General features: G+C 40.2%; 1 protein-coding gene across 3 annotated transcripts in view; it reads left to right on the top strand.

Annotated features, from left to right (window-relative positions):
• Window positions 1-12048, top strand: part of GNPTAB (N-acetylglucosamine-1-phosphate transferase subunits alpha and beta) — a 73943-nt gene that overhangs the window by 19491 nt on the left and 42404 nt on the right. For all 3 annotated transcript variants that reach the window (XM_058741619.1, XM_058741617.1, XM_058741618.1), the window contains exon 2: window positions 4744-4829. Coding sequence is in view for 2 of the 3 variants with exons in the window: in XM_058741617.1 (XP_058597600.1) it covers window positions 4744-4829 (86 nt within the window). In the remaining variant the exon portion in view is untranslated. The remainder of the gene's footprint in view (window positions 1-4743; window positions 4830-12048) is intronic.

The following is a 12048-nucleotide window of genomic DNA, read 5'->3' on the forward strand; positions in this document are numbered from 1 at the left end:
GATTTGGGTCGTTGAATTAAGGATGGTAAACATACCAGTTTCAGAACTGGTTGAATGACCACATTTATAAATGTGTGTTTGACAAAGCTAGCTCTGTGTAAGTAAGCAACAGAGGAGGCAGCCTGGTGAGGCTGAGAGAGCCTGGGCAAAGCTAAACAGGATCATGGACTCCAGACTTGGATTGATTCACGTCTCAGCCCCATCATACATTGCTGTGTGGCCTGGAGCTTCTCTTTGGAAAATGAGCCATTGAAGTGCCTACCTTACTGTACCTTGTTGCAGGGATTCAGTGGGGAGGAGCACCTGGCATTATGGTGCTTGGTGAACGCGTGAAGGTGCCCCTTCTCAGTGATCGTTAAGACTAATCTTGGCTGCAATTTGTGAAAAATGATCAACAATTGATCTTGAATACCTTGAATGCCAGGATTATTAAAATAGAGTCTTAAAAGTAATAAATATTGTAAGCTAGTAGAAGAAACTACCTTTAGATGATTTTTTACAATACTTTATTAATAATACATTGTTTTTATGGTATTTCACAGCTCATATAGTATTTTAATAAATATTATTTTAGTTCCTTGTGTCTTAACTTTTACAACAAACTACTTTTAATAGCAGAAAAAAGTAAATACTCTGAAGAAAATAGTGTAGAGAGGAGATTTGGGGGGTGGGGGACGTGGGGATTGCTCAAAACGGTAAGTAGGAAATTTTTTGAAGGCCAACATTTTGTCTGTAAAAATCACATCAGTTTCCTCCATAAAATGTTTGCATTACTATCAATACAATATTTTAAATGTCTTACCATTATAAAAATGATGGTTCAGGAAGATATGCTTTTTTTACCCAAGATTTCTAACATGCCTGGTACCTTCCTCATGCCTTTTGTTTACATACGTCATTTGAGAAGCACTGTTCTCCTACAGCGACACAGCCGACTGATGAAATACACTTTGTACTTGGTTCATAGTTGAGGAAATTGAGCACCCAAGGTTACACGGCTACTAAATAGAAGAACTGGAAGGGTCTTCCCCTGGCCGTGTCCCCTATCCCCAAATCCAGTCTTCTGCCACTCCTGCTGTAATCAGATAATACTTAAGAACAAAAAGATGGTATATAATGAATTGTGCTGGGTATGAATTGATAAGTAGAATTGTAAGTAGTTCTTTACCCTCAAGTGGTTTCTAACTCCATTGATCTGATAAGATGCTACCTTGAGGGGGTTGGTAAATAACAAAAAAGCTAAGGGATTCTAAGGCAAGCTATGCTAAGGGCAGTGAGTAATTGATTTCCAAGTAAGTGGTTGAGACAAATGTTAAAGTTCTGAGATGGAAGCATTCAGGTTGGGCTAAATATAGGGAAGCTTTGTGGACGAAAATGGACTTGATTTTACAGTATAGTGTTTCTCCAGCCTTTTCCTCTGGTCTTTTGTTTATTGCTAATAATGGCTGAAAACAAGTTCTGATTGCAAGCTTAAGTCTGTTTTGGCTTCTTTGTTGTTTGAAAGGTATTTATATTTGTACAGCTTACCCCACAATAATAACTTGGTAATTGCCCATTCAAATTTCTACTTTTTTCCATCCTTGATAGTGTAAGAAAATGATCTGATGCTAGCCCTTAGATGATTTTTATTTCATTTTACAAGGCTCCTTTTTGATCCCCCATTAGCACATTACTCATTCACTTAAAGAATTTGGCAAGATTTCCATAATAGAGTGTAGTTGATGGTTGGGATTAAGCAGAAAAGGGAAATGGTTAAGATGGAAGACAATCCGGTTTCAATGTTGATGGTTAGGTCCTGGGACCAAAGACCTAGAGGAGACCGAAGACAGGAAGAGAAGAGACATAGTGTCCCAGTGGTGTTGACCTGTGGGTGCAGGGAAAAAACCGTGCCAGTCACACTGCAGTCACACAGCCCTGTGCCTCCTTCTGTCATATGTTCTTAGGGCTGGAAGGTATTTCAAGGATGGTTTGGTCAGACCCACTTCACAAAATGTAAAAGAGATGAAGAAACAGCCTAAACAGATCAGAGAACTTGCTTAAGGTCTCATAAAAGTGACAGAATTGGGATGAAACCCTGTGCCCCCCCGAGTCATAACCCAGCATTCCTACTATCTCCCCTGAGAGCATAGTGTGCAGAACTCTGGGCTGATAGGAGCATTCCTCAGTGTATTAGATAAGGACCTTTTGCTGCTGCTGTTCTTTCTAATACACCAAAGTGGTTTGGAGATGGTGAGATTAATTTATCTGATGAAGGAAGGCACGTTGTGTCAACACATAGCGTGTCAGAATTTTTCAGCCATTTGTGAAGTGTGCTTTCTCTGATATTATCTTCCCATCTTCTAGGTAGCCCTGCTAGCCAAGAGGAATGATACTGAGCTTCATTTTTTGTGGTTTTATAAAAATAATAGATATACTGGTTGTCCTTTTGCAACTATATAGGGATATTGATGAAGAGTCATCTCAGTTTGAACTCAATTAGTTGATCCAAATCAATACAATCATATTATTAAAAATAGATATGTATTCTATATTTAACAAGGAAGATGGCATTTTATAGCTATATGCCTGCTATATAGTTTGGTGCTATGTATGATACTAAAGTAGAGCTCATTGCCCCGCCTCTTGGAATTTCCAGTCCAGTTGGAGAGGCCAGTTGTATGCACATACGGCCTCAAATCTGCCATGACTAAAATGGGAATCCTACCAGCTCTCATCCCCACTACACCTGTTCCTCCCATGTCATTTAGTGGTCCCATTGTCTCTTCAGTCACTCATAGTAGAAATACTGGAAACCTGGCAATCACCTTTGCTTCTCTTCTTCTTCACTGCCCCATTCAGTCTGGTAGCAGATCCCTGTAACATACTCCCTGTCCCCCAGCTGAACTGCTGTCAGACTCCTGTTCATCCTTTAAGACTGTTAACATTGCTTCTTCAGGGAAGTCTTAAGTGTCTTCCTTCAGTGCACTTGTAGCCAGCAATAAACTTTTCTATTAAGCACTGGCTATAGTTTCTTGAAGTCAAGGAACTTACCTTATTTCTTTTTGTAAACCCAGTACAAGGCACATTAGACCCTAAGTTTTTAAATCAGTACCTTGAGTGATGGGAGGGTTATTAGTTGTATTTATGGTGTTTATGAAACAGCCCAGTGACGTAAGGCTATAAAGATAGGCAGAGGCCAGATGCTGAAAGCCTGAATACCATGCAAAGAAATGTTCAGTTGTAGTTGGGCACATGGGTTCACAAGGTCTTTCCTGTAGCCACATATTGTCATGTGACTGCATTCTGGCCAGTGAAAACAGAAGTGGTAGGTGCCCCTTCCAAGAAGTTTCTTTAATGGAAGGGCATTTCATTCCCTATCTCTCCTCTCTGCTGGCTGGAATGGAATCTAAATGACTGGGCTCCCCCGTAGTCATGTGAGTGTAGCAGGGCCACACATCCTAGGATTTGTAGTGTGGGAAGGAAGCCAGAAGAAGCCTTCGCAGAAAGGAGGACATTCCAGGAAGAGGAATAGAGTGAGAGGACACACTTGAAGGTCAGATAGAAGAAGATGACCTGGCAAAGGAGACTGAAAAGGAGTCACCAGAGTGATGGGAGGAAAACCAAGTGGTTCAATAAGGAGGAACTGGGCAGCCACTACCAACTAAGATAGAAATGGCAAAAAATGTCACTGGATTCGACAACATGGAGGCATTGGTAAGACCACTGATGTGGCGAGGGCAGAAGTGATATTGGAATAGGCTAAAGGGTGAATAGAGCCTAGGAGGTGACTTTCTAAAGACATTTGCCCTTGAAAGAATTTGGAACAGAGGGACCAGCTGGCAGAGCGTGTGGAGTGAAGGGAAGGTTTTCCTGAGATTACTGGAATATGCTGACGGGAATAAGCCTGTTGAGAGGAAAAGAGAGAGCCGGCAAGGTTTTAAGATGAGTTGATGAGATCCAGAGCAAGTGGACAGAGGTGTGATGTTTGCAAGGAGGAAGGACGCTTCCTTTGTGGTGAAGGGAATGAAGAAGAAATGGGGCACATTGGGTTGGCTTCTAGATTTCAAGTGCAGACATGAGGGAGCTCTGATCTAAAGACTTCCGCTCTCTCCTGAACTCTTCGGCAAGGTCATCAGCTGAAACTTCACAGATAGTAAGGCTTCATATCTTGTCAGTTTCTTCTGTTTTAGCTTTGTTCTGTGCTCTGAGGAGAGTCTCCAAAGTTTTGGATGGATCGTGTCGCTTGCTGGAAAATCCTTCAGTGCCTCTGCTTCCCATGGCACACAGGGCACAACACAGTCAAGGCCTGATTTCCCTTCTCAGCCCCATTCTCTCCACTTACTCCACTTTGCTGCAGCCAAAGCCAACTGCACCACTGCCCTGAAACAACTCATCCTTGCTGCTTCTCAGCCTCGGAACCTGCTCTTGTGATGCTGTCCTTTTCTCCCTACCTGGTGAACTCATTCTTGAAGACCCAGTTCTCATATTGCATCCTTTTAAATCTCTTTGATTTCCCTCCCCTTTCCACAGGCCAGTAACTATAGCTTTTATTTATATATCTGTATAACTTTATATATCTGCGTAGCTTTTTTATCTGGGTCGACCACAGTGTCTGGTATACATGAGTTGGCATTGGGTGAATGGATGAATTTTAATTGCTTTACCTGTTCCTTTAGTGATTTTTAATGAAATTGAAATGAAATGAAAGTTATATACTCTTAGTATTTGATGCAGAGAAAACATTTTTTTTTTTTTTTTCCCTAGGTGGTTCTGGAATGGAGCCGAGATCAGTACCATGTTTTGTTTGATTCCTACAGAGACAATATTGCTGGAAAGTCCTTTCAGAATCGGTAAGAAGAAATCAGTTTTGGAGAGTAGCTTCTTTGGACTTAGAGGATGAATCACGATTTCACTCTTGCTTTAAATGTAACAGTTCAGGTTGAAGGGGGGGGGGGTCTTTCCAAGTGTAGATATGGTTTAACTTATTCAAGGCTACTCCTATCTGAAGGAACCTTGTAGTCTGTCCTCACATTTTATGGTTGAAAAATCTGATTCCCAAAGAGTAATCCTGCCTTGCGGTTTATTGAGTACTTTGAGTTACACGATCTCATTTTATTATTGCCCTAGTTCTATGAGGTAAAGGTAATTCAGTCTGTCTGCAGGATGAGGAAACTAGCTGGCTACTCTGGCCAGTAGTCTTCTGTTCCAAGCCCTGGCCCATATTCTTGTTGACCTCACTCTGTTAACCAGAGCCATTCTGTGGAAGCCACTGGAATTGACCCCCTACCTACCTCTGTGGTCGCCATATCTTGCTGCCTCACTGTGAGGAGGAGCAAGCCTTACAGGTTGGGTCTTTTTCTCTTTAAGGCCAAGCTTCCTGGTGCAGCCACTCTTAGATGCTGTCTTCAACCTTTTCCTTCACGATTTTTTTCCTCCTTCATAAGACAGACCTCAGAGTGGACCCAATCTTTCCCCACATCTTCCTTCCCTTCCTGCAGCTAAAATGATTTGCACAGGCTCTTTTTGGTTTTTGTCTATAAAATTAGTGCTTAAGTTGTTTTATATCGTAAAAGCAGTTTATGTCTGTGGTTGAAAACAGTTCAAACAGTACATAAAAATAAAAAGTTAAGCCTCTCTGTTCCATTTTGAATTTCCCCTCATCCAGAGGAACCGTTGTTAATGATTTTTTTAAGTTTATTTATTCATTTTGAGAGAGAGAGAGAGAGAGAGAAAGTGGGGAAGGGGCAGAGAGAGAGAGAGAGAGACAGAGAGAGAATCTTAAGCAGGTTTCATGCTGTCAGCACAGAGCCCGACACAGGGCTTGATCTCACAAACCATGAGATCAAGAGTCGGATGTTCACCCAGGTGCCCCTGCTAACAAATTTTTGTTAATGATTGTTTTGGTAATCATCATTCTAACTTTAAAACAATAAGTGGAGTTCTCTCCTTTTTTATTCATTTTATGCAGTATCTATTGACTCTTTTCCATTGTAATGGTGCATAGCCAGTCGTTATGGGGCTAAGAGCAGTAGGTGACCAGAACAAATGTGGGGTAGCTAACAGGGGTAGTTAACCTCATTAGACCAGAGTCTAAATGTCAGAGGCCATAACCATAAACCTCCCTTGATCCTGACTGTCCATTTTCCCCTGAGGATAGTTCTCATAAATCTTTCCCTCTGCTCTCACTGAACCGGAAAACCTAACGAAACTGCAAATAACTACATTTGATGTCGGTTGGCTCACCTTCAGAGTTATCTGAGGATCTGTAGACTGCATCACCAATTCCTCTGGAGCCCTTGCTCCCTGCTTAGAAGTACTTCCTTGTCCCTCTGTTCACTTTTTATGAGTCCCTATGTGGTTTCTATCAAATAAGTGTTTTTTTTTAATTAGTGTGCTAATTAGATGTGTGCACTGTTACAGTCCTGACCATCTTAGGGAGGAAGGGCTATGGGATTCTTTGAATTGACTAAAGCTTTACTCTTTGCTCAGTGCCCTATGTGTGAATGACATCCCTCAATTTGCTCCTTTAACAGAAAAGGAATCTTTAAGCCTTACTCTGTTTTAGACACTGATATATAACTATCTGTGGTAAAGAATTTCATAGTGTGGTAGGGAGAATGGCTTGTAAGCAAGTAATTAGTGAAGTAGGGAAACTCGAGGCTTTTCTCTTAGGATCTCTTAAAGATAGTTTTCAAAGACTCTAGGGGTCTGCAGAATCCAAACTATTTTTTATAAGAGTTCTAAGGTGTTACTTGCCTTTTGTACTGTGCTGACATTTGCACTGGTGGTGTAAAAGCAGTGCTGGGTAAGATCGCCAGACCTTAGCATGAATCACTGTATTCTTCACCACCCTATATTTGCAGGGGTCAGATAAAGGTTAGTTTCACTTAAAAATGTTCTTGTTGAAGCACTAAAAGTTATTCATTTGGTTATATCTTGACCCTTTGGCCACACATCTTTTTAATGTTCCGTGTAATGAAATGCACCTGACCGTATGGTGATTGTCTTGAGGAAACCGTGGTGTGGTTGAGTTGCAACCTAGACCAGCCCTTCTGTTTCATGGGACACCACTGTCATAACTTGAAAGGACAGATGACAGTGTGATTACTCACAATGGTCATTTGACAGATGTTTTCTTGACAGTGAACAAAGCAATTCTGTCTCTTAAAGGAAAATGAATAATAGTATCCGTTGCCAATTAGTATCCGTTGCCAGTGATAAAATTTGAGCTTTCAAATGTAAATTAGAATTTGGGAAAACTTGTTTCTATCACTGTGAGCTTAACAGTTCACATATCATAAAGACTTCTCTGATTAGATAGATATGTGGCATTGTCCACAAAAATCACATTCATTAATATTATATAGGAAAATTAAGGAAATATGTCACCATTTGGCAGATGTGTATAACTCAGTAAGCTGTTATTTTCCAGATAACCGATACATTGTTACAGGATCCTTACAGGTGTTTACAAAATCTTGCATGGGTAAAAAAGTCATTCAAAGTGTAAGAAAGACCAATGGATTTTGGTGTAAAAGCACAAAAAGTTCTTTAATGTGGCTTCACATTCCACACTGCAACGAATTTTTAAGCAGCTACCACTTATTTTGGTAGGATCAAAGAAGAAAACCTGCTGTTACCTGAAAAGGCTATTAAAATATAACTCCCCGGGGCGCCTGGGTGGCGCAGTCGGTTAGGCGTCCGACTTCAGCCAGGTCACGATCTCGCGGTCCGTGAGTTCGAGCCCCGCGTCAGGCTCTGGGCTGATGGCTCGGAGCCTGGAGCCTGTTTCTGATTCTGTGTCTCCCTCTCTCTCTGCCCCTCCCCCGTTCATGCTCTGTCTCTCTCTGTCCCAAAAATAAATTAAAAATGTTGAAAAAAAAAATTAAAAAAAAAAAATATATATAACTCCCCTTTCCAGCTACATTATCTGTGTGAGCCTGGGTTTTCTTTATACACTTCAGCCAAAACAACACGTGGGAACAGATTGCAGACAGAAGATCCAAGGTGCTTGTTCTTTTCTACTAAGTCATTAAAGAGATTGGCAGAAAAGTGAAACAATGCCTCTCTTCTCACTGTTTTTTTTTTTTAATTGTTTGGGAGAGTATTATTTTCATTAAAAAAGTTATTCATGTTAACATTTTAAGATGAATTAAGTATTTTTATAGTGTTTCATTTTCAAATATGGCAAATGTGAATAGTTACAATCTATAAACAAAAGTTTTTGGGGATCCTTAATTTTTAAGTGTAAAGGGTCTGGAGAGTAAAAAGTTGGTAGAGAACCATTTCTCTCACATAGCAGTTCTTAAAACCTTAGTGTGCAGCAGAATGCCATGGAAGGCTTGAGAAGATACAGTTTCCCCCACCCCCAGAGCTTCTGCGTCTGGAGGTCTCACAGGCGCTCACAGAATTTCCATTTCTAACAAGTTCACTGGTGGTACCGAAGCTGCAGGTGTGGTGACTACGGAGAATACTACGGATTCTTGATGAAATACAATTTTCCTACTTCTTCATTTTCATTTTAGCTGATTTTCCTAAGAAAAGCTCAAAATGGATTGTCTTTTTAAAATCAAATATTTATCAACCTACTGTGCTTTATGCTGTGCTAGGTGCTGATGGTGCAGTTGCATGAATCCCTGCCCTGAAGGAGCATCCAAATTTTAGAAGGAAAAGTAGCTTTAGAAAATCCAGATATTGAGGTCAGCGGTTTTAATCAACCATTCTTGTTCTCTTTCTGAAAAATTTTGTGTATGGGTGTTAAATATTTCTCCTCCTAATTTTAGATTGCATTAAAATATAGTTTGGTTTTTATATAAGGATATTTCAAAATTGCCTAATTTTGAAGATGACAAGTAAATAGATCATATATAACATATCACATGTTCTAATACATTTTAAAATACCATAATGTTTATAGGGAGTTTTCATCATTTTGCCAGTTTCTCTGCAAGTCTTTTTAATGTTATTTGAAAAAAAAATTTTTTTAATGTTTATTTTTGAGAGAGAGAGTATGAGTGGGGAAGGGGCAGAGAGAGAGGGAGACAGGATCTAACGCAGGTCTCTTCACTGACAACAGTGAGCCTAGTGTGGGTCTTGGAACTCATGAACTGCAAAATCATGACCTGAGCCAAAGTGGATGCTTAACCGACTGAGCGACCCAGGTGCCCCTTTTAAAAGAAAGGTCTATTCTATATGTCAGTAACAAGTGAATATGTAAATTATCTACTACTAAATTATAAGGCATTAAGTCAGTCTGGGCCTAGTCTTGTCATCTCTAAAATGTAGGTATTAGATTAAGTGTAAAATCTCTTCCAACTCTTTGGCACTAAGATACCATTTAAGTTCTGAGTTTTCATACCTACTTTATAGAATGTAGAACCAAAGGACTACATTCGTAGTATCCTTTACATGTCATAGTGCCTGTGTATTCACTTAAACCAAACTGATTAAAATAAAAGCTGTATTACTGTCACCATGGCTTTGGTTCTGAGTCACAGGTGACTTATTTAGTCTTCAACTCTAAGATAAAGGCTTTCTTTCATCTGGAAACTTAGATATAGTGGTGTTGTGGTCAGAAATAAAGACTCAAACTCATTGTGGCCATGTCTAATAGTAGAAAAACAACTGACTCACTGACCTGGGGCAGATCACACGATCTCCTTAGTTTGTTAGTTTAACACCAGAGAATTAAATTGATCTTGTAATACAAACTTATTAGAAGAGCTAGTACATGAATCCATTATATACTTAATTATTTCCCCAAATGAACATGTATGGATATCTCTTGATTCTATTAAAAGATCTTTAATAGCAGGTGATTACTTTTACAGGATAGCTTTGGAAAGTGCAATTCTTTAAAAAAAAAAAAGTTTAAAAAATATGTCATCTAAGCAGTTTTTTCAAATTAATTTTTAGTCTGAGAAATTGAGAGTGAGATGACCTTGGATAATTTAGATGTGGGTAATACAAGACCTACCTTCCTTCCTTCCTTCCTTCCTTCCTTCCTTCCTTCCTTCCTTCCTTCCTTCCACAAAAGACTGATTTATATGTTGAGGGAATGAACTTAGAGTTTTAATTTAGCCAATGAGTAAATGTTAAATCCCATTCATGTACCAGGCCCTATTTTTAAGCATCTTGTGATGAACAAGAGAAACTCACTGACCTCATATAGAATTGGCATTTTGGGGGGGGGGGAAGTTTTTTTTTTTTTTTTTTTAACTTAAAAATGTGAACTACAACCTGCATATAAATCATTATTTCTCAGATTTCTGGACTGGCAGCATTGGCATTACCTGGGATCTTGTTAGAAATGTGAGTTCTCAGGCCCCATTCCAGACCTAATGAGTCAGAAACTCTGGGGATGGAGCCCAGCTATCTGTTTTTACAAGCCCGAAGGTGATTCTGTTGCCTGCTAACATTTGAGAACCACTGGTATAATAAATGCGATTAAAAAACCTAGCTGAGGAAGGTTTTGTGTACTGTTACTGATGGTGAGGAGAGAGAGTCTGAAGATATGGGAAAGAGAGGAAGTAATTGAAGCAGAGCACAGAATGCATAGTACCATTTCTGCCCTAGAGATACTCCATCTAGTGGAAGATAGACATGCATAAAAACTAGTACAACATAGTATGCTAAGAGTTCCTTAGAGTACAGAGTACAATGGAAACTGTGTGGTAAGCAGTACATTCTCTTTGTGGGAGGTGAGGGAAGAGGGCAATTGGGGAAGGAGGATATTTTAGACAGTGGGAGAGGCATGTTCAAAGGTGCAAAAGCTTGCAAGTCTTACCCTGCTTGGGTAAGCAATTGGAGTGTCTAGAGCACAAGGGGCACATTATGGAGGAGTTTAGATTTTATTCTGCAGACAGTGGTGAACATTAACAGGAGGGTTGGTAGATGCTCAGCTATCACATATGCCTGAGTATGAGGTGATTCCTGATTTCCTGTGAAGCTCTGGGTCCCTGGTTCCTCTTTGACCCTCATCTTCTCTTATGCCCTTCCTCTTGCTCCCCTTGTCTGTGCCACACTGGCCTCTAGTTCCTTGACTGTGCCTGTTGGGTGTCTGCCTCAGAACATTTGCACATGGTGTTCCCATTCTCTGGACCATTCTTCCTCTAGTTACTCACATGGCTTGCTTCCTCTCTTTCACGTCTTTGCTGAAATGCCACCTGCTTATGAGTCATAATGAACTACTATATTATAGATCTGAAGTAGACCTGAAAGATGGGGAGGATTTGGTTAAGTTGGTAAAAGAAAGGGGAAGAGAGCTTTCAGCAGGGTTAAAACCTGAACAGAACACAAACATGAGGCTTAGGTGGGATACTCAAGAATTAGATGCCTGCCTCACTCCTTATTTTGAGGAAAAGATTAATAAGGGAAAACTTTAGCAGTATCAGGAAGGTCTGTGCTAGTGTCTCACATATATCATGGACTCATTGAACAAATACTGAGTGCCTGTATGCTGGGCACTTTTCTAATTGATTGGGTACGTTAGGGAACAAAACAAGAAGGTTTCCTGCCCTCTTGGAGCTTACATTCTGGGGGAGGGACACATACAATTACCAGTGTAGGTAACAAGTTAATTATTTAATATGTTAGAAAGGTGGTCAGTGCTATGAAGACAAGAAAATGCAGGGCAGGGTGAGGAGGGTTGGGAGGGGCTGGGCTTGGGGCAGCAGGGAATAGGAGGACTGCAGCATTAAATAGGGCTAGGTCTTCATTATGGACTGTTGGATAACTCCTTTTTGGTAATTTTGTTTTGCTTTTAATTTCTTTTCTCTGTTTGGGGGCATTTGCATTGCAACACCCTTGTTTGTCAAACTGAGCATGTAGCAGTGTAAACTGAGCTTCTGGGACCTCCTGACGGTCTTAGAAGTGGAGTGATGGCAGCTTCTTTACAGGGTGGTTGTGAGGATTAAATGCAGAACTGCAGAAATTATCTGTGTGAATCTTGCAGAGAAAGTTTTTTTTCAACAAGTCGTCTCCCAGCTTCAGCTTGAAGTCATGCAAGTCTGTGATACAGTTGGCTAGATTACCTTTTCATTGATTTTTTTTCATAATCTTTGAGTTTAA

Source organism: Neofelis nebulosa, chromosome 8 (assembly GCF_028018385.1).
Source record: "Neofelis nebulosa isolate mNeoNeb1 chromosome 8, mNeoNeb1.pri, whole genome shotgun sequence".
Classification (NCBI taxonomy): Eukaryota; Metazoa; Chordata; class Mammalia; order Carnivora; family Felidae; genus Neofelis; species Neofelis nebulosa.